The 20,797-nt window shown below is 45.7% G+C and overlaps 2 protein-coding genes and 1 long non-coding RNA gene across 3 annotated transcripts; all 3 read right to left on the bottom strand.

Moving 5' to 3' along the window:
• Positions 1–128: 128 nt before the first annotated feature.
• Positions 129–3,083, bottom strand: LOC119135001. Its single transcript, XR_005100478.1, has 2 exons — positions 2,917–3,083; positions 129–2,435 (listed from the first exon to the last, which is right to left on the bottom strand). It is a non-coding gene; the product is annotated as an uncharacterized LOC119135001 (long non-coding RNA).
• Positions 3,084–7,391: 4,308 nt separating this feature from the next.
• znf365 (zinc finger protein 365) lies at positions 7,392–11,666 on the bottom strand. The gene is given in 7 exon segments (XM_037272244.1): positions 7,392–7,505; positions 7,507–7,587; positions 8,362–8,418; positions 8,501–8,636; positions 8,987–9,308; positions 9,706–10,138; positions 11,544–11,666. Coding segments are annotated over 6 exon segments (1,131 nt in total). The 5' UTR covers positions 10,127–10,138; positions 11,544–11,666.
• Positions 11,667–15,269: 3,603 nt separating this feature from the next.
• On the bottom strand, positions 15,270–20,796 carry LOC119134647. The gene is made up of 5 exons (XM_037271482.1): positions 20,513–20,796; positions 18,523–20,458; positions 17,724–18,447; positions 16,506–16,691; positions 15,270–15,343 (listed from the first exon to the last, which is right to left on the bottom strand). Exons 2-5 carry the CDS (start codon positions 20,365–20,367, stop codon positions 15,270–15,272), a joined length of 2,829 nt encoding a protein of 942 aa, XP_037127377.1. The 5' UTR covers positions 20,368–20,458; positions 20,513–20,796.
• Between the last annotated feature and the right edge of the window lies 1 nt (position 20,797).

Below are 20,797 nucleotides of genomic sequence, written 5' to 3'. Positions count from 1 at the left end.
GAAGAGAAAAGGTCTGCCTGATATGTGTGAGTCCCCGCCCCCCCCCCCCCCCCCCCCCCCCCACCCCCACCCCCCCCCCCCCCCCCCCGTGCTTCCCTGGGGCATGTCACACACTCCCCAGGTTGTTGTTTTTGTGGCTGCCGATTGACACTTATTTAAAACAAAGTTGATGAAGATGCCAGATTTTTTTTTCCTCTCCAGCTGACTTCTTTCTCCTCTGGGTGGAGGATGTTTGCATTGCAAAGGATAGCGAATGGTGGGCGGGGCCTCGAGCATTTGCCAACACGTCATCAATTTCATCACAGTCATCTTCATGGCTTGAGTAACTCGCTAGGCTCACCTTTCTAGAAAACGTTTGGCAGCTGTGGTTTTGGTGTCATGGCGGCTGTGTAGTGATGGAAGGAACATGTTCAGAAGAAATTGTTTCCATTCAATATGACATGAAAAACAAGCAAGGCATAAAATGGCATAATATATGTGGAGCTCAACACTTTCTAAACGTCCAGCGTTTGTTTGAATGGTGTGATTCATATTTCATTTTGTGACCAGAAAATGTTTGTGGAATGCGTTGTGAGATGTAAACATTATCCACCAATAAAGCTTCTAGAATAACCGACGAACAACAAGCCGCTATCGCCGCCTCATTTTGTCATCAAGCCTGATCTTGGCATCCAGACATGTGCAACCCAAGTAGTGCTCAAGCATTGGTTGGTGAAAAGAAAAAAAGCACCCAATTTTGCCCGTATTTTCAAAAATGTTATGTTTGGCACATTCCAATAAAGGTGAGAACAAGCAAAGAAATGCCACCAGCACAATCATTGCTGTTGCACGGAATCCCCCGACACAACACGCAGTTCTTAAAGGAAAGCCGCCAACAAAAGAACATTTGTGAATAATGTTGGGGCCGTGATTGGAATTCGGCTTTGAGCAGGCGTAGAAAAGTGAATTGCCTGCCTCGAATCAGAACGAATGTTGGCACCCATCACAGGTGTCGTAATTGCAACATGCTTCGCCTCTCAAAGCATCCACTGTTACCTGGAAGTTCTCACGCTGCTGTACTTAAGACCGTGTCAGAATCCTCTCTGGGTTATTTCTGGCTGAAGTCGGAGACTTTTGAATGCAGATTTCTGAATTGTCACATTGAGACAAAACGATCCGATCGGAGAGTGGCGAGACAGGAGCCGCGGCCAGTCAGTTGCGGCCTCGCTGGCAGTTGCTTAAAGTTTTCGCCTGAGTTATTTCACTCCGGTTAGCAGCAATGAATAAAGAAGGGACCGGAGAGCTCTCGACTTGATGCCATGGCACAGACCTGCGGTTTTTGAGGCACATATGGAACCACGTCAACGTGACTGTTGGTTTTGGCTCGTCGGGTAAGTTGATTGTTTGCTTGTACGTTCCAAGAAAGCGTAATGTTTGGCAGTACACGTTCCCCTTTGTGAAAAAATTACGCTAGGGAATAGAGGCCTCGCGAAGCGGTCTGGCACGTTGGGCAAACAGTTGGGTGGAAATAGGCAGTAGCATAAGACTCGGAAGTGAGGGGGCTCTTGGAATCGGCCGCGCCATGAAGCTGATGGGCAATGGCCTCCATGGTCTTGTATTGGAGGGGGTAAGGAGGTCGTCTTAGAAGTGCAGGTCTGTTTCTCTGCCTGATGTCTTGGAGGGTGAGGCCACGGGTTAGTATATCGTCTGCCACGTTGTCTTGTGATGGCACGTACCTCCATGTGCCAGCATATGTTAACTCTTGTATTTCTGCGTATTTCACGTGTGCCCACAAAGACCTCGTATCTGCATGAGTCTGTGCTCAACCAGGTTAGCACAGTAGCGGAGTCTGACCAGACGGTACAGCTGCGGATGCAGGGGTAACTCTGTGCAGATGACCTTGTAGAGTTGTGCACCTGTCAGGGCAGCACACAACTCGAGCCAGGGAATAAACTGTTGCTTTTTGGGGCCAACTCGTAATCGGGCTGCGAGGAATGCAACTTCTATTTCCTCCTCCGGAATGTCCGTTCTCAAATAAGTTACTGAGCCATATGCCTGCTCAGAGGCATCACAGAACACATCAACACAGACTCTTAGAGTTGGATTGATCCACTACTGTAGCACCTGGGCAGGGTTATCTGGACAGGTGTAATAGGTTCTGTCTCCCCATTCATGCCACCTCTTCATCAGCTCCTGTGGAAGCTGTGGGTCATCCCATTCTCTATTCTTCTCCCACAGGTGGCGTACGATGACTTTGGCTCGGGTGGTATAAGGCACAATGTAGCCAAGAGGGCCATATTGTCTGGGTAAAACTTCATAGATGTTTCTCATTGTAACCACCGAGCAGTCAACGTGTCTGTGTCCATAGGTGAGTGTGTCAGACTTATAGTTTCATTGTAGTCCAAGTGCCGGCTCTTGTAAATCAGGTTGACCTTGGCTGAGCCACAGTTTCCAACCTGAGGGTGGGTGGCAGATGGTCAATAACACTGGGAATATTGCTTTCCCACTGCCTCAGCTCGAATCCACTATCGGCCAGCAGATGGCGCAGAGCAAGACTCCTGGACAAGTGAGACTCAGTAGACCACAGGTGTCAAACTCAAGGCCCGGGGGCCAGATACGGCCTACCACATCATTTTATGTGGCCCGCGAAGACAAATTGTGCATCAAATTCGTGTGTCATTACTAGAATGGCAAATTGTCTTCACTTTTAATAATATCTTTTTTTTTAAAAATACTTCACCATTTTTTTCTAGTCTGATTTGAAAACGAGTTATTTGTCAGTTTGTTTTGTAGCTTTTACTGTATATAGACAGTTATAATGGCCCTCCGAAAGAAGCTATGACTACAATGCGGCCCGCGAAACAAACAAGTTTGACACCCCTGCTGTAGACAGTTATCCACATAAAAGGATTTGTTGATGGCGTACACTGGGATTACCTTCTGCTTGGCTGTGGTCAGTGATGTGCTTCTGTAGCGCGAACGTTGCACAGCAGGGGCTGCAAGTCGCTCCAAAGGGAAGCACCTGCCACTCATACACATCAGGTGGTCGGTCCCTCGGCATGTCCCTCCATAAGAATCGCAGTAGTGGTCGGTCTGCTGGTATGAGCCTCACCTGATGAAACATGCTGCGGATATCACTGCTAAAGGCAAGTTCTCTAAAGCGTAGTAGCACAGCTAGCAAGGGGGGGTGGAGCGAGAGTGGGACCAGGTAGTAGGAGCTGGTTGAGGTTGTGACCCTGGTGCTGAAATGAGCAGTTTTACACCACCCGATTCTTTCCATTATGTTGGACCAGATGGTACGGTATATACAAACCAGGCTTCTGCGCTGCTCTCTACTTGATAGGCATCCAACCACACAACATAGCCAGTATCTACAAGCTTCTTCATCTCTTCTTGGTAGGCAGCTGCTTGTTCTGGAGATTTGGCTAAGCGCTTCCTCCTTTGGCTAAACCTGCCAGATGTTTATACTTCTGCTGAAGCGAAGCAACCGGATGGGAATGCTCTGCTAAACCCAGTTGCTCTGCAGTGAAGGCATTCTGAATCTTGTCAGGGTTGTGAGCTGGATAAATCATGAAGGACACGACCGCCCCATGTACTACCTTGTCCTTTCCTTGTCGGACGGTGGAGAGAGGCAACACCTCTTTACTTCCTTTGAGGCACAACTGTTTGGCAACAGACTGGAGCAGTATCGTCCGCTCAGAACCGTCGTCTAAAATAGCATACAGTATGTCTCCAAGGACTTGTCACCGTTCCTCAGGAAGACTTTGCTGATCTTCAACAGCACCTTGCAGTTGTAGACTGGCCGGTCCACATAGAGGACTTTGTTAGTGGTGCTCACGAGGCAGCTTTCTGCCAACAGCAAGGCTGTTGCTCAGGAGGATAGTAGCAGACTTACTTGAAGACTTAGTACGCATGTTATCGCGCTCCCTGTTGGATGACTCCTCTCTCTTGGGGAGCGTGACGCTGTCTTCCTAGACTTCTAACTCGTATTCTAGCCAATCATGGGCCACTAGTGTTTGGGTATTGGTGGCTTCCAACATGACCGCTGTTGTATGGGCCTGGAGGTGGTGGAGGAGCAAGCTGTAAGGCAGTCATTGGGCTCTGGAACTGTTTGTGGAGTTCAGCATTCTCTTGATGCAGCTCTTTGAGGGCAGCATTGAACTCAACAAGAGGGTTGATCTCCTGTCTCCTGATGGCTTGCGTCATGACTTGTCTGGACTCCTGTTCTTGCGCAACATCCTCCATGGTCTCCATGGCAGGTCCTTGGCTAATCAGCGGTGATGGGGATCTACTGGTTGGGCGCTCTGTGGCTGCGTGCTCCGCTTTTGTTACCCTTGCAAGAACTGGTCGTTGGAAACTACTGAAACACCCTGGCCCGCTGAGGTCATAATCAGACATGTAAGAAGGCACTGATGATGATTTCCTGGGTCTTGTCCCACTTGCTGGTAACTCTGGGTTCTGCATCTTCAACAGGTATCTGCCATCCGGCTCGAAGAACCATTGAAAAATATTGTTGGCTTATGCGCTGGTGGGGTAATGCAGAACGCTGTGGTGAGTCCGGTTAGGAGATCCAAAAAAGAGAGGTGGTCTTGGGGTTTTTTATGTTTAATGAGATTGGCAGCCTCAGTACAACTGTGTGTGTGTGTGTATATGTGTGTGTAAAACAAATAATAATGGGTGTTAATCTCTGAATCATGTAAATATCACAATATATACATGAGATAGCGCAACTCAAAGTTGTACACTCGGACACAAAACCACGATGATAGCTCTCTTAAACATGCTCAAGGACATTCTGTATCACTATACTGGCAGTCAAAGAGGCTGGTAGTTATACAACAATAAACGTGTGGAACTTACTTTCTTTACACACACTCTGAAGTGGGGTAAACTGTACTCGGCTGAACTATCTTAAACTATGTGAAATCCGAATTCATAAACTATCGCCCTTTTCTCTTCCGCCTTTCTAACACAGCGTGGGCTCTTAGCTCTCTAAGTCGCCTTTTCTATTTAAATGCACAACACGTGACAGCTTTGTGAATATTAATGCATTGTTGTGAATATTCATATTTCTACCAAGAGTAGTTCACAATGTTTCATCATGACAATCACTTCAAGAATACAATGACATTCCTATTCATAATTATTCAAATTTGACATGTGAATGGAGCATATTTTTTAGTCAATTAGAACGTAAATAAAACTACATACATAGCACATTAACATGTATTAATTTGTATTATATCATTTGTACCATTGGTTGATCCATCGCATGATGAAACAAAAATACATTATCATTTTAAAGCAATTTGACCATGTTACATTTTTTTTTTTTTACAGTGGTGAATCTTATTGACTATATTTTACCCTATCTAATTGTGATTTATTTTTTATTCTGTTATGTGCACGGTAGGCCGATTGAGCACTCCACAAATTGCCCATAAATGTCATTGCAAGCGTGAATGTCAATCTCAATGCTTGTCAACGTGTGCCTGCGATTGGCTGGCAACTGGTTCAGGGTGTCTGTTCCCTGCCAATCTGCCCAAAAACCGCTGAGGTAGGCTCCAGCGCGCCCACGACCCTCGTGGGGACAAGCAGATTTGAAAAATAAAAAACAACCATTGCAGTAATACAAAGCAATGGGTGTTTTTAAGATGTATATACAGTCGCATGCAAAAGTTTGGGCACCCCTGATCTTTTTCAAGATTTTCCTTTATAAATCATTGGTTATTCTGATCAGCTATTTCAGTTAAATATATCATATAGCAGATAAAACCAGTGATATTTGAGAAGTGAAATGAAGTTTATAGGATTTACAGAAAGTGTGCAATCATTAAGCGTCTTTGGGTTTTTGAAAAGCGCTATACAAATTTAATGAATTATTATTATTATTATTATTACCTAAACAAATGTAGGCAGGTGCATAAATTTGGACACCCCAACACAAAAATTCAGGAGCTCCTCCTTTTGCAGAAATAACAGCCTCTAAACACTTCCTATAGCTTCCAATGAGAGTCTGGATTCTGGTTAAAGGTATTTTTTACCATTCTTCTTGACAAAATATCTCCAATTCAGTCAGGTTTGATGGTTTCCGAGCACGGACAGCCTGCTTTAAATCACACTGCAGATTTTTAATAATATTCAGGTCTGGGGACTGAGATGGCCATCCCAGAACGTTGTACTTGTTCCTCTTACTAGAATTTGAGCAGTGTTTGGGGTCGTTGTCTTGTTGAGGTATCCAGCCCCTGCGCAACTTCCACTTTGTCACTGATTCTTGAACATTGTTTGCAAAAATCTGCTGAATAAATGCGACCTTCAACTTTAACAAGATTGCCAGTACCTGCACTGGCCCCACAGCCCCACAGCATGATGGAACCACCACCAAATTTGACTGTGGGTAGCAAGTGTCTGTCCTGGAATGCTGTGTTCTTCTTCCTCCATGCATACCGCCCCTTGCTATGTCCAAATAACAAAATTTTAGTTTCATCAGTCCACACCACCTTATTCCAAAATGAAGATGGCTTGTCCAAATGTGCTTTAGCATACCTCAAGCGACTCTGTTTGTGGCATGTGCGCAGAAAAGGCTCCTGCCGCATTATTCTCCCATACAGCATCTCCTTGTACAAAGTGAGCAATAGTTGAACAATGCACAGTGTCACCATCTGCATGAAGATTGGGTTGTAGGTCTTTGGAAATGCTCTGTGGTTTGACTTTGACTATTCTCACCATCCTTCGCCTCTGCTTATCTGAGATTTTTCTTGGTCTGCCACTCCGGGCCTTAACTATAACTGTGCCTGTGGTCTTCCATTTCCTCACTATATGTTCCTCACAGTGCAAACTGACAGCTAAAATCTCTGCGCTAGCTTTTTGTATCCTTCCCCTAAACTTTGACGTTGAACAATCTTTGTTTTCAGGTCATTTGTTTTGAGGCTCCTATGTTGCCACTCTTCAGAGAAGATGCAAAGAGGAGAACAACTTGCAACTGGCCACCTTAAATACCCGTAACTGAGATGTTTTTGTAAAGAAGAATGGTCAAAATACCTTCAACCAGAATCCAGACTCTCATTGGAAGCTATAGGAAGCGTATTTAGAGACTGTTATTTCTGCATAAGGAGGGTTTTTCTTTTGGGGTGCCCAAATTTATGCACCTGCCTACATTTGTTTAGGTGATGGTTGTACACGTTCTGTAAATCCTATAAACTTCATTTCATTTCTCAAATATCACTGTGTTTGTCTGCTGTACGATATATTTAACTGAAGTTGCTGATCCGAACAACCAATGATCCGAACAACCAATGATTTTTCTTTATAAATCATGAAAATGACCAGGGGTGCCCAAACCTTTGCATACGACTGTATAAAAAAAGAAGACCTTGTGTTGCGATGATGAAGAGGGCCCCCTCCTGACGCCGTTAGGCCTCGTATCCGGCTGAGCGGCGCCGCTGGTTCCAAATGTCGTCCCGGTGTTCGGGTCGACAAAAGAGACGGGATGAACGCACCAGACGCTCGCGCTGCTCGCGCTGCTCGCGCGGCTCGCGCAGCTCGCTCAACGGCCTCTGCACGGGCACGTTGCCGTGGACACCGCACGACAGCTGACATCCAGCTGACCTGGGGAACAACAGTAAAACGAGGGATCAAAAACTCGGCACAAAAACATTTTCGGTTTAAAAAAGACAAAACAAAACATTCCCTCTACATAGCTGACACCTACACTGCTGATTGTTAGGTTTGACAAATTATTGTGATCGGATGATGATGTTGGAATGTTGACTGGGATCATTAACTTTGTTAAAACCTTCCACCTTTTCTTGAGTTTTTGAAACTTTCCAGATTCCCTTGAGTTGTTGAAACTTTCCAAGGTTGTGCAAATCTTCTTGCTTAGCTTGTTGTGTAAAGATGCTCCACTAGTATCTGTTTCCACAACCTTGTAAAACAAACCGCTAAGACCCTCGGCACTGATTAACCAGTTTGCAGAGGTGACCCCCGAAACGTGTTCACTCTCACCCCCAGCCTGCTTTCTCTCAATAATAATTCTCTTGAAAGAAGCAAAAGTCAGACTGCTTTCAAGCACCTCTGTACCACACAGGGTACTGATGGCTTTCTCCGCATGCAAGCGTAAAATAGCCCAACTGGTTCTTGCAAAACTCTATCAGAGATGCTGTCAAGATGTATTTGGGCTCTGTTGCAAAAGAAACATGTTCATGTGTTATCATGAAATGTGACATGTACATATTGTCAAAGCTGACTTTGACTTTGTAATTATGACAAATGTGTGGCTCTGCTTAAAAGAATGTTTGTGCAGTCCCACTGTGGGAACAATTAAGTGTTTTTATTTTTATTTATTTATTTTTTAAGTTTTTGTTGGTGCGGTGGTGTGGCAACCTGCTCTTGGTGATCCTGCAAGGTTTGTCTCGGTTTGGTGGCCGGTGTCTGCCGCCGCTGAAGAGGGAAGACGTACGTGAGACCGACAAGGAGGGCAGGAAAGGGTTAGGCCTGCGCCACGCGTGCGTGTGTTGTGCACCTGGTAGTCCTCCAGGAGGGTCTCGGCCAGCGCGATGCGTCGGAGCAGATTCTCGATGAATGACTGGATTCGGACCTTACCGCTGGTCTCCTGGCGTGCGGCCGTTTCCAGAAACTCGTGGATGCTCAGCACCTGCCTGTCAGCACCAGCGGCACGTTAGCCCAGTCGCCAGATGTCGTGCGGCCGTTTTGGCAAAATGGCTTCCAAACATTTTGGGTCTTGTATCTCAATTAAACAATTAAAATCAAAGATAAACATAAATTAATTAATGTTAAATAATTACAATTAAATTGACTGAAAGAATACAACGAAAAATGCGAATTAGCCTTTCATCCATTTTCAATGTGATGATTTTTTTACAGATACACTTAACAATTTTACAATTTGGTCATTATTGCTGAATTAATTGCTAAATTGTCATGAAATTTGTTATACAAATCTACGAGCCCAATGGTGATTATCTCAGGATTCCATCCCCGCCCCGACCTTTCACGTCGCTCCAGCTCGTTTTCGGAAGCGTTGATTTGCTCCTTGAGGGCAGCGATCACCATGACTGCCATGTCCACCTGCCGGCTCAGCGACCGCTCCTTCTCCGCCACTTCCTGCCTCTCGCGAGACAGATGCTGTGTGTGGGCGCGCTCGCACAGCAGCCGCGTGTGCGCCTGCGCCAGCTCCGTCCTGACGCGAGCCAGCCGCCGCTGTGGGGACCCCCCAGTGCCAATGCCATCAATGGTGCTGGCGGCCAGGCCTCCGTGCGGCGCCGCGAGCAAGCACCAGGTGGTGTCTGGGCCCGAACAACAGCCCTGTCCTGTGGGGAAAGGACAGACGGCCATGAGAAAGGGCTCTTTGACAGTGCCGTGGGGAGTGGAAATTGGGTCTTGGATGATCTCGTAAACTGAGGAAAAAGGGGACAAGTTCTCGAGTATTTAGAGAGGGGCCTTTGATGTGTCCTGGATAGTGCAAAATGTGTCCTTGCTGATGTCTTGAGCAGTGAAAAACGCAGTCTTTGACGTCATGAGTATTTGGAAAGGGATCTTAAATTATATGTGCAGTCACTGCAGTGTGCCATGTTTTGTGTAATAGGGGCCATTGATACCATGTGGTGTGGCAAATGATTACGCACGTATTGGAAATGCAAGTCTTTGATGTCGCATGATCAGAGAGAATGTAATAGAAAAGTGGGAACGGGTCTTTGATGATCTCACCGAGCGCCTCTGCATTCCAGTCTGGGCCGACGTCCACGCCGAGATCCTGTCCCAAATGAAAACCCCTGTAATGATCTGGCGACCTGTCCGAGGTCCCAATCTTCTCTCTCTCGCTGTCTCTGGCAAGCAGTTCCTCATGCTCGTCCTGGTGCTTAAGCTCGTCCTGGTGCGCACGCGTGCCCACGCTTCTCGTCCTCCTCCTGGAGATCAGGAATTGGGAGGTGTCCCTGCCGTCGCTGAGTGAGCGCCGCATGCCGCGAGCTGCCGTGAGACCACCATTCTTCGGCGGGAGCTTTCCGGTGATGCTGAAGCCGCGGTACTCATACGGGTACTCCCTTTGGGCGTACAGGCTGTGGAGGCCTGACGAGCGCTCCCCATCGTGAAAAGAACCGGAACCTTCAGAGCAAAGCTTTTGCTGCATGGCTGGCGGCCACTGGAGGATTGAAGACGTACAGTGGGGCAAAAAAGTATTTAGTCAACCACCAATTGTGCAAGTTCTCCCACCTGAAAGATGAGAGATGGCTGTAATTTTCATCAGCGGTATACTTCAACTATGAGACACAATTTTTTTTTAAAAATCCAGAAAATCACATTGTCTGCTTTTTAAAGAATTTATTTGCAAATTATGGTAGAAAATAAGTATCTGGTCAATAATGGCCTCGATCTGGGGCTCCACGTAAGATCTCACCCCGTGGGATCAAACTGATCACAAGAACGGTGAACAAAAATCCCAGAAAAACACAGAGGGACAGAGTGAATGAGAGAGCCAGGACTAAAGTAACAAAGACTACCATCAGTAACGCACTACGTCGCCAGGGACTCAAATCCTGCAGTGCCAGATGTGTCCCCCTGCGTAAGCCAGTACATGTCAGTTTGACATAACATAAGACATTCTCCCAATCCTCTTCTGGATCATCCAAATGCTCTCTAGCAAACTTCAGATGGGCCTGGATGTGTACTGGTTTAAGCAGGGGGACACGTCTGGCACTGCAGGATTTGAGTCCCTGGTGACATCGTGTGTTACTGATGGTTGTCTTTGTTACGTTGGTCCCAACTCTCTGCAGGTCATTCACTCGGGCCCGCCGTGTTTTTCTGGGATTTTTGTTCACCGTTCTTGTGATCATTTTGTCCCCACGGGGTGAGATCTTGCGTGGAGCCCCAGATCGAGGCCATTATTGATCAAATAGTTCTTTTCCACCATAATTTGCAAATAAATTATTTAAAAAGCAGACAATGTGATTTTCTGGATCTTTTTTTTATTTTGTCTCTCATAGATGAAGTGTACCTACGATGAAAATTACAGCCATCTCTCATCTTTCAAGTGGGAGAATTTGCACAATTGGTGGCTGACTAAATACTTTTTTGCCCCACTGTAGATGCATAGACTTGAGGCCACTTGAGCAAATGCAACACAGGCTGACATTTAAAGTGAAGTATTGCCAATGTTTGTAATGAACAGAAACATATTTACAGTTCCAAAATCCCATCTGCGCCACTGAATTTATCCAATCTTGTTAAAAATGCGATGGATGGATGGATGGACGGATGGATGGATGGATGGATGGATGGATGATGGATCCTCCACATGTAACATGCAGCTGATCTACAAATACTGTATTACAATGATTCTGTTTGCAGCGTGTCTAAGAAAATAAGACTACCTGTCAATAAATAGATTACGTCACCTAGCAACGCGCGTAACAGGTCGTTAGTAGCCATCCCTTAGCTAGCTAAGTAGTTAGCTATGAGAGGTATCTGCCGCCGATAAAGCGATCGATCAATTGGTATTTGCAAATGTCAAATAAAAGAAAAGATAGAACAGAAATGGTCCCGCTTACCTTCCGCGCGCGCGCGCGCACGCTCGCCGGCGGCGCGCGCGTGCGAAGATGACCGACACCGAACGTGAACGTGCCCGAGTCCCGCCGTAGCTTGCGAGACGTCACAGTCGGATCTCAGCAAAGCCAGCTGATTGTACGCGGCATCACGCTTCCGTGGTGGTCTTTCAAAGCAAAGCACTTTCGGTGCAGTTCGGTAGAAACTTGAATAATCCTCATCGGGAAATTAACAGCCACTATTGCTGTTATACTGTTTTGTGTTATTCGGGCCAATAAATGCAATTGCTATACAGACACCATGTCATTTGCGTCATAACATATTACACAAATGACCCCCCCCCCCCCACAATACCCAAATAAAATGCCCCCCCCCCTCCCCCCAAAAAAGCAGTCCTCTTTTTCAGAAACCCATATCTGGTCAGCCTACTACAACATCACAACAATGTTGTACTATTACTGTATTGGCCCAAATATAAGACGATGTTATTTGCATTGAAATAAGACTGAAAAAGTGGGGATCGTTTTACATTCGGGGTCTAGACAATATAACCATTCACAACACTAGATGGCGCCAGATACCTTTAAAGGGAAGTTACGTCACCGCGCCTTACGTCTCGCGTGAGTTACCTCAGCTTATCGCGATTGTTGGAGCTTGTGTGCAGCGGTAAGTTAAAATTAGAATGTTGTGATAAAGTTCTTTATTTTCTGTAATGCAATTAAAAAACAAAATGTCATACATTCTGGATTCATTACAAATCAACTGAAATATTGCAAGCCTTTTATTATTTTAATATTGCTGATTATGGCTTACAGCTTAAAAAAAAACTTAAAAATCCTATCTCAAACAATTAGAATATTTCCTCAGACCATGTAAAAAAAAAAGATTTATAACGGCAAAACAAAATCAACCATTTGAAAATGTCCATTGATGCACTCAGTACTTGGTTGGGAATCCTTTTGCACGGATTACTGCATCAATGTGGCGTGGAATGGAGGCAATCAGGCTGTGGCATTGCTGAGGTGTTATGGATGCCTGGGATGCTTCAATAGCAGCCTTTAGCTCATTTGCATTTTTGGGTCTGGTGTCTTTCAGCTTCTTCTTCACAATACCCCACAAATTCTCTATGGGGTTCAGGTCAGGGGAATTGGCAGGCCAATCGAGGACAGTAATGCCATGGTCAGTACACCATTTACTGGTGGTTTTGGCACTGTGGGCAGGTGCCAGATCATGCTGGAAAATGAAATCATCATCTCAATAGAGCTTTTCAGCAGACGGAAGCATGTAGTGCTCTAAAATCTCTTGGTACACAGCTGCATTTACTCTGGACTTGATGAAACACAGTGGACCAACACCAGCAGCTGACATGGCTCCCCAAACCATCGCTGACTGTGGGAACTTCACACTGGATTTCAAGCAACTTGGATTTTGCTCCTCTCCAGCCTTTCTCCAGACTCTGGTGCCTTGACTTCCAAATGAAATACAAAACTTGCTTTCGTCTGAAAAGAGGACTTTGGACCACTCTAGAACTGTCCAGTGCTTCTTTTCCATAGCCCAAGTCAGACACTTCTTCCGTTGTCTTGAGTTCAAAAGTGGCTTGACCATGGAAATACGGCTATTGTAGCCCATTTCCTGGACACGTCTGTGAACAGTGGCTTTTGATACCCGGACTCCAGCTTCAGTCCACTGTCTTTGAAGCTCCCCCAAATTCTGGAAGCGACTCTTCTCCACTATGCTGTTAAGGCTGCGGTCATCTCTCTTGGTTGTGCAGCGTTTCCTGCCACATTTCCCCCTTCCAACAGACTTTTTGTGGATGTGCTTTGAAACTGCACTCTGTGAACAGCTTGCTCTTTGGGAAATTTCTTTTTGTGTCTTACCCTCCTGATGGAGGGTGTCAATGATGGTCCTCTGGACAGCAATCAGCTCAGCAGTCTTCCCCATACTTGTCATTTAGTTTACTGAAACCCAGCTGAGTGTTTTTCAAGGCTCAGGAAACCCTTGCAGGTGTTTCGAGGCCTACTAGTATATTTTTTCATGATATTCTAATATTTTAAGATAGGATATTTGAGTTTTCTTAAGCTGTATGCCATAATCAGCAATATTAAAATAATACAAGTCTTGCAATATTTCAATTGAGTTGTAATGAATCCAGAATGTATGACATTTTTGTTTTTTTAATTGCTTTACAGAAAATAAAGAACTTTATCACAATATTCTAATTTTCGTAATCGTGTTTGACACAAAGTGAGTATATACATTTCATTGTTACTGCTGTCCACTGTTGTGCCGTTTCTCCGATCGCGGTTTGCTTCGTGTGCGCGCCGTTTGATTGACAGCTCCGGCGCGCTCCTTAAGTTTGCCTCGCTTCGTACGAGTAGCCGTTACATCGCGGCACAGCGACTAACAGTCGCCAGCAGAGGCGTAGCCAGGAATTTTTCCAGTAGGGGCGCACGCCCACAGGAAAAAAAATCGAACATCACCCACGCCGTTCGCTGATCGCTAAAACAACATCCGGGTCCGGGAGGCAAACGGTGAATGGATAACATCGCGCACATAGAATAGCGCAAGCACATTCGCGCAAGACCGAAAGAAAAAAACGGCATGAAAATGAAGAATCGAAAAAGCTCGATTTTTTTCAACCGGGGCGCGGGGAGTCCTAACCGGGGCACCGCCCCGGCTCGCCCCGGCTTGGCTACGCCTCTGGTCGCCAGCAAATGTATTTTGTTGTAACGATCGATGACTTATGTTTGGTGTGTTGCCGAGAGTATTTCATTTATGTATTTTTATTTTTTTTGCCAATAATTCAGTAAAGCAATCAAAACTGAACCACGTCTTCCCTCCTGTGTTCTGACCGACACCCGGGGGGCGAAAAGAGCATAACCATCCGAGCCAAATCCCTATACCAGGGATGGGTAAACCTTTTGACTGGCGGGCCGAATTGGGTTCTAAATTTTGACCCGGGGGCCGAACCAGGAGCAGATGGACGTCAAGCGCTTTGTGTGGCGGGCTCCATCTACTGTGGGAACTGAGAAGTGCTCAAGCTGTTGTGCGGGCCACATTCAATTATGTTTTCAGAATTTGCAGTTGGCCCGCGGGCCGTAGTTTGGACACCCCTACTTTAGATGAACAAAACGGCTATGAAAAGAGACTTTACGGAGGAAACAATAAAAAGGTTCTCCAGCCTTATGGCAGGGGGTGCGAGTGATCCCGGGATGCTTCATGCGCCCACCTGTAGAATAGGTGATCTCCAGTTCAAATTTACAGTGAACAACTGAGGAGCAGTCGTCCATCTATTTTGTTTTACATTCGTTTTTTTTTTTTTTTCCCCGTTTTTACATTTCGTTTTACAATGGAGAATTACATATCCAAACGATTTTCAACAATGGATTTTCGGTCGAAGCAGGAGGTCATCAGTAAAGGAAGACCAACTCCGGAGTTAAAAGTGTCATGTCTCGTCCCCAGCCGTTCCACTATGTGTCTGTTGTCATGGTTTCTGTCGTGTGCTCGCCCCTCCCCTCCCCTCCTGTGTGCCCATGATGAGTTTGATTATTCTCACCTGCCTCTTGGTACCTGTCGTGTATTTAAGTCCTGTCTGCCCCTCACTCCTTGTCGGATCATTGTTGTTGTCTTTTGGTTCCTAATGTCGTAATGTTGTTGTTGTCACACTTCATGTCTTTTTGTTTCACGTCTTTGTCGGTCAGTCCTGTTGTTGGTTTTGTTAGTAAGTTTTGTCAGTCTGCCGAGTCTGTTAGTTGTTCCCTCCAATAACCCTGGTCCAAGCTGCACTTGGTCGCCCTGCTCCATTCTGATCCGAGACAAAAAGGTTTGATTCGGACAACGGGACGTCGGAGCATGTCTTTTCAAATGGAGTGGTACGCACGATCGAAAACAAGCAGGGCTGTGGACTCGGTCGGATTTTTGCACCGAGTCCGAGTCCGGCTGTCCATTTTTTTCTGTTAATTCATGTGACTGCTTAGTCTTTATTCAAGGCTAATTTAGATCAAAATCAAAATAATTACAACAGCTTTGTGATGGCTTTGTCTTTATTAAACATATAAACGAATACAATAAACAGATACTTTCAAGTTTTAATCATTAATTACACCATTGTAGCTCCCTCTTGTCAATCAGGCGTACAAGCAGTTCTTCAAAACGGGCATTTATTCAACTCCTTCTCCACACACATGCCGTGAGAACTCATTGCCGCATTTGCTCGAGGGAGAAAACGAAGAAAAACGTAAATCTTGACAATACAGGTCTTCAAAACTCTGGTTTCACCAATAAACAAAAATGCTATCAGAAAAGAAACAAAATAAGCATTCCTTGCATTCTTCATCACTTGCTTATGCAAACGGAAAACGTTGCCACCCCGTGGCTCAAAATCAGACACACTCGCCCTTGTGTAACTCTCATAAAGGAACCGCTAACACAAAAACTAAAATTGGTTCCCACTTGGAAACAGAGCTTAGCTCAAAACGTACCATATCAGTGCATTTTCTTATGGCAGCTACACTCCCACCAAATCACTTGTGATTTTCTTCAACTATCTGAGATGAGTAGGACTAAGAGAAAAAGGGTAAGTATAACTGAGGTAAGTATAATTAAGGTAACTATAACTAAGGATTAGGTCATAAGCTAGCTGGCGCTAGGGAGGGGAGCTCTGGAGAGGGTAGACTGGAGGCTCTCATTCTGCTTCAAGCAAGGTCACAGTCTTATGTATAGGTCTCTCCAGGTAGGTTTGCTTGTTGACTCGTTTTCCAGTGTCATTTAGTTCTGAGTCGCTGATCAATAACTGTATCTTCCTCACATGACCATCTTCACTTGGGTACACTTGTGTGACCTTAGCCAGCTTCCATTCATTTCTTGGTGTATTTTCATCCTTTATAATCACTATGTCATTGATCTTTGCATTTCTGCTTCTTTTCTTTCTTCGAGACTCGTGGCTTCATTGATTCTTTCTGTCAGACCCTTGAGCTCTTTGACACGTCGTTTGAGTCTAGCGATGGCTTTGACTAACATCATCCAGCTGGAGAACTTCTGGAAGCGATCAAGCAGTGAGTCTTCCGTCGTCAAGGTCTTGCCCACGAAGGCCTTTCGAACTTCAGTGTCTTCTGCTAACATCTCTCCCACCTTGATGTCTCCGCTGGGAAGTTCTTCACGCCAGAGAAATTCGGGGCCAGTAAACCAGTTAGACTCGATGAGCTCTTTTGCCCTGAGACCCCTTGATGCGTGGTCTGCAGGGTTTTCTTCTGAAGCCACATATCTCCATTGACTGGGCTTGGTACTGTTCTTGATTCGCTGAATGCGGTTGGCCACGAATACATGAAATCTTCTGGCGTCGTTGTTGATATATCCAAGCACGACCTTTGAGTCTGTCCAAAAGATTTCCTGAGCATCTTCTATTTCCAACTCCCTTTTCAGCAGGTCGCTAGTCCGCACAGCAACAACAGCTGCGGACAGCTCAAGTCTTGGCACTGTAGTTACCTTCGTGGGGGCAACTCTTGCCTTGGCCATGACCAAGGAACAGTGGATTTGTCCGGATGTGTCTATTGCTCTCAGGTAAGAACACTCTCCGTAGCCTGTGACACTTGCATCTGAGAAATGATGAAGTTCATATCTTTGGACCTCTTTGAAACTGTCTGGTAGGTAGCATCGTTGAATCTTGATGTCAGCGAGGTTCTGTAGGTCTAGGAACCAAGATTCCCATTGTGGCCGTAAATCATCAGGTAAAGGCTCATCCCATCCGATCTTGTCACGGCACATCTGCTGTAGTATTTGTTTTCCAACGAGAATGAAAGGTGCTACAAACCCGAGTGGGTCAAAAATAGAGGCTACCATCGACAACACTCCTCTTCTAGAGAGCGGACGCTCCTTGACCACTACTCTGAATTGGAACTGGTCGGAGGCAACACACCACTCGACACCCAGAGCCCTCTCAATCTGCGGCTCGCCTTTGGCTAAGTCTTGATTAAGTACTATTTCAGCACACTCTTCTTTGGGAATCGATGCAAGTACTTTCTGGCGATTGGAGATGAACTTGTGAATTCGCAGCTTGCCATTACTGCAGATTTCTCTTGCTTCAGCGACTAACTGTATTGCTTCTTCTTCAGTTGTCACACTTGTTAGTCCATCATCCACATAGAAGTTTCTTTCTATGAATCTAATGGATGTTTCTTTGAAGTGACCTTGTCCTTGTGCAGCGATGTGTTTGAGGCCATAGTTTGCGCAGCCGGGTGATGAGGCCGCCCCAAACAGGTGTACTTTCATGCGGTAGACCGCTGGTTCTGACTGTAGGTCGCCGTCTTCCCACCACAGAAACCTCAAATGGTCTCTGTCCTCTGGTCTGACATGAAACTGATGGAACATGCGTTCCACATCACATATGATCGCTACTGGACCCTTGCGAAAGCGACAGAGCACGCCTACCAAGGTGTTTGTCAGTTCCGGTCCGGTAAGCAGGTGGTCATTCAGTGACATGCCTTGGAACTTGGCTGAGCAGTCGAACACGACCCGTATCTTCCCAGGTTTATGAGGGTGATACACCCCGTGATGAGGAATGTACCAGGACGGGCTTTTGTCAAGTTGTTCTTCTGTGAATTTCTCTGCATCTCTGCGTGCAATCATCTCACTCATGAAGGTCTTGTAGTCCTTCCGATATTGCTCGTCCCTCTCCAATCTCTTTCTGAGACACTTGAGACGGTGATCTGCACAGATTCTGTTCTGTGGCAGGCTTGGCCTTTCTTCTTTAAATGGGAGAGGCATTTCGCAACGTCCGTCTGGCTTCGCTTTGATTCCTTCCTCCATTATGGATAGAAAACGTAGATCTTCCTGTGAGATATGAGCATCTTCGGCTACTCTTTCGTTGAAGTCTGATTCGAGTGCCTTAATGACTTCTGGTGGTGTGATGACTTCCTTGATTTGTGTTCGATATATGTATCGTACTTCACTTGGTTGATAAGCCTGTGACTCAATGTGTGGAGTCACTTGTTTCACAACGATCCTGTGGCTGCTTCCAATTGCATCTCCATAATCGACGCAGGGATCTGCACAGCCAACTATACTCCAGCCCAAGTCTGTTCGTTGAGCGAAAGGCTCATTATCTTTTCCTGACACCACTTCTCTGGGCAACAGGGCCTGAGAACAGTTGTAGCCTATGAGCAGGCCAATCTCACAGTCACATAAAGGAGTGATCTCTCCAGCAAGGTGCTCTAGGTGAGGCCATGATCTTGCTGTCTCAGGTATGGGGACATGACTTAGGTTTGCAGGAATAAATTCTCTTGTGTAGGTTACTGGGAGAGATATTTTCCTTGTCTCATTATAACCTCTGACCTGCAGTCCAGTTAACTTCTGACTCTGGATGACGGTATCTTTGGATGACATCGTGGAGAGCTTTAATTCCACAGGCTGTTTCTTTGTAACTAACACTTCTGCCGTTTCTTGCAGGATAAAGGTGGTGTCGCTTTGGTTGTCCAATAGAGCGTATACGAGCACTTCCTGCTCTGGATTACTTGCTGTGGACAGCCATACAGGAACAACTGTGGAGGAATAGGTGCTCCTCTTGTCTTGCACCACTCTGTTAGCTGTTGCCTCTACTGGTGTCTCTTCTTTCTCTTCAGACTCTGATAAGTCTTCCTTCTCCTTTGTGCGCTCCTTTTTCTTAAAGCGTCTCCCACTCTCCTTTCCTTCGCCATCCTCTTGTTCTTTCCTATCGTCTTCCCTTGGACGATTTTCATGTAGACATGTTGGATGCTTCCCTTTGCATGTCTCACAAATGCTTCTCTTCTCACAGTTCTTGGACTGATGTCCTGATTTCAAACATCCAAAGCAGAGCTTGTTTGTTTTCACAAACTTGACTCGTTCTGCAGTTGTCTCTTTCAAGAACTTTCGACATGTCTGTAAGCCATGGTTTGACTTCTCACAGAATACACATCCTTTAGCATCTGTTTTCTCTTCAGAGCTACTTGCTAGCACCTTAGCACCAACACTTCGTGTTTTTTGTGGCTTCTCCTTTCCACCATCTCCAGACTTCAGAGCGTGAAGGGAGGTAATCGGATTACAAGCTATATCGGCTTCCTCTGTGACGAATTCCACGAACTGATCGAAGCTGGGGAAAGTCTCATTTTCCTTTTCCATCCTGGTCACCCTTCGGTTCCATCTTGCTGTAAGCCAGTCGGGGAGCTTGGAGAGCATTCGTTGGTTTTCACCACAGTCGTTAAGGACCTCCAGGCTCTTTATTTGCGACATGGCTGCTTGACAGCCTTGAAGGAAGTCTGAGAACTCTCGTAGCTGAAGGCTTTCCTTGGGTCCTATCTTTGGCCATGAGGCCAGCTTATCTCTGAAAGCCTTAGCAACCATAAAGGAGCTTCCATATCTTTTTTCCAGGACATCGAGCGCTGTCTGATAGGCTGCATCTGTTCCCAGAAGGAAGTATCCCTCAATGGCTTTCCTTGCTGGTCCGCCAACATATTTTTGTAGGTAGTAGATTTTTTCGTTCGCTGGTATATTCTTTCTGCCTATCAGCGTTTGAAAGGACATTTTCCAGCCCTTGTACTTTAGTGGATCTCCACTGAAAACAGCAGGCTCTGGTGCTGGGAGACGGCTTACACTGAAGGACTCTGCTAGTACCTTGGCGAAATCAGTTGTGCTATCCTCTTTGGGAGTAGTTATAGAAGATTGCATCCTTGTGATTAGTTGTGGCGTGACAGCAGGTTTTGAGTCGAATGTAAGCCTTTCTCGTTTGGGCTTATAATCCTTGAATAGATCCAGCAAGTCTGAGGTTGAGCCTTGTTCTTGTTTATACACTTCTAGTTTGGCCTTGGCGGCATTCATCTTTTTTATGGTCTCTAAGCGTTCTATCTTTCTGCGCTTTTCTTCCAAGACCTGTTTATTTGCAGCACATTCTTCTTCTTGTTGTGCAAGCCTTTGTCTACATTGCTCTTCTTCTTGTGCACGTTCCTTTTTTTGTCGCACAAGCCTTTGTCTGTACTCAGCTTCTAGGTTTCTGAGTTCACGTTCCTCACGCTCCACTTGCTCTTGGACTTCCAAAGTGGCTTCATTTGCTGCTAATTCTGCTGCAGCTTCACTTATTTTTGAAGATTTACATGAGGATTTACTTGAGAGTGATGATCTTGAGCTTGCACTGCATGCTTCTGATACTTCTAATGAGAACACAGAGCCAGTCTCAAACCACTCTATTTCTTGCTCGTTATCTTTGTCTTGGAGATGATTCCAAGCATGCTCTAATATCTGCCTTGAGACA

Source organism: Syngnathus acus, chromosome 15 (assembly GCF_901709675.1).
Source record: "Syngnathus acus chromosome 15, fSynAcu1.2, whole genome shotgun sequence".
Lineage (NCBI taxonomy): Eukaryota > Metazoa > Chordata > Actinopteri > Syngnathiformes > Syngnathidae > Syngnathus > Syngnathus acus.
The sequence above is the reverse complement of the archived record's forward strand: the minus strand, read 5'-3'. Positions and strand labels throughout refer to the sequence as shown.

Bases quoted from the DNA above. Each gene is read 5' to 3' on its own strand.
- LOC119134647 (XM_037271482.1), bottom strand. From the start codon at position 20,367: ATGAATGCCGCCAAGGCCAAACTAGAAGTGTATAAACAAGAACAAGGC. The intron at 18,448-18,522 runs GTGACTCCACAC...CAAATCAAGGAA, and splicing joins ACAGGATCGTTGTGAAACAA to GTCATCACACCACCAGAAGT. The intron at 16,692-17,723 runs GTCACTTCAAAG...TCTGGCGTGAAG, and splicing joins CATCGCTGCACAAGGACAAG to AACTTCCCAGCGGAGACATC.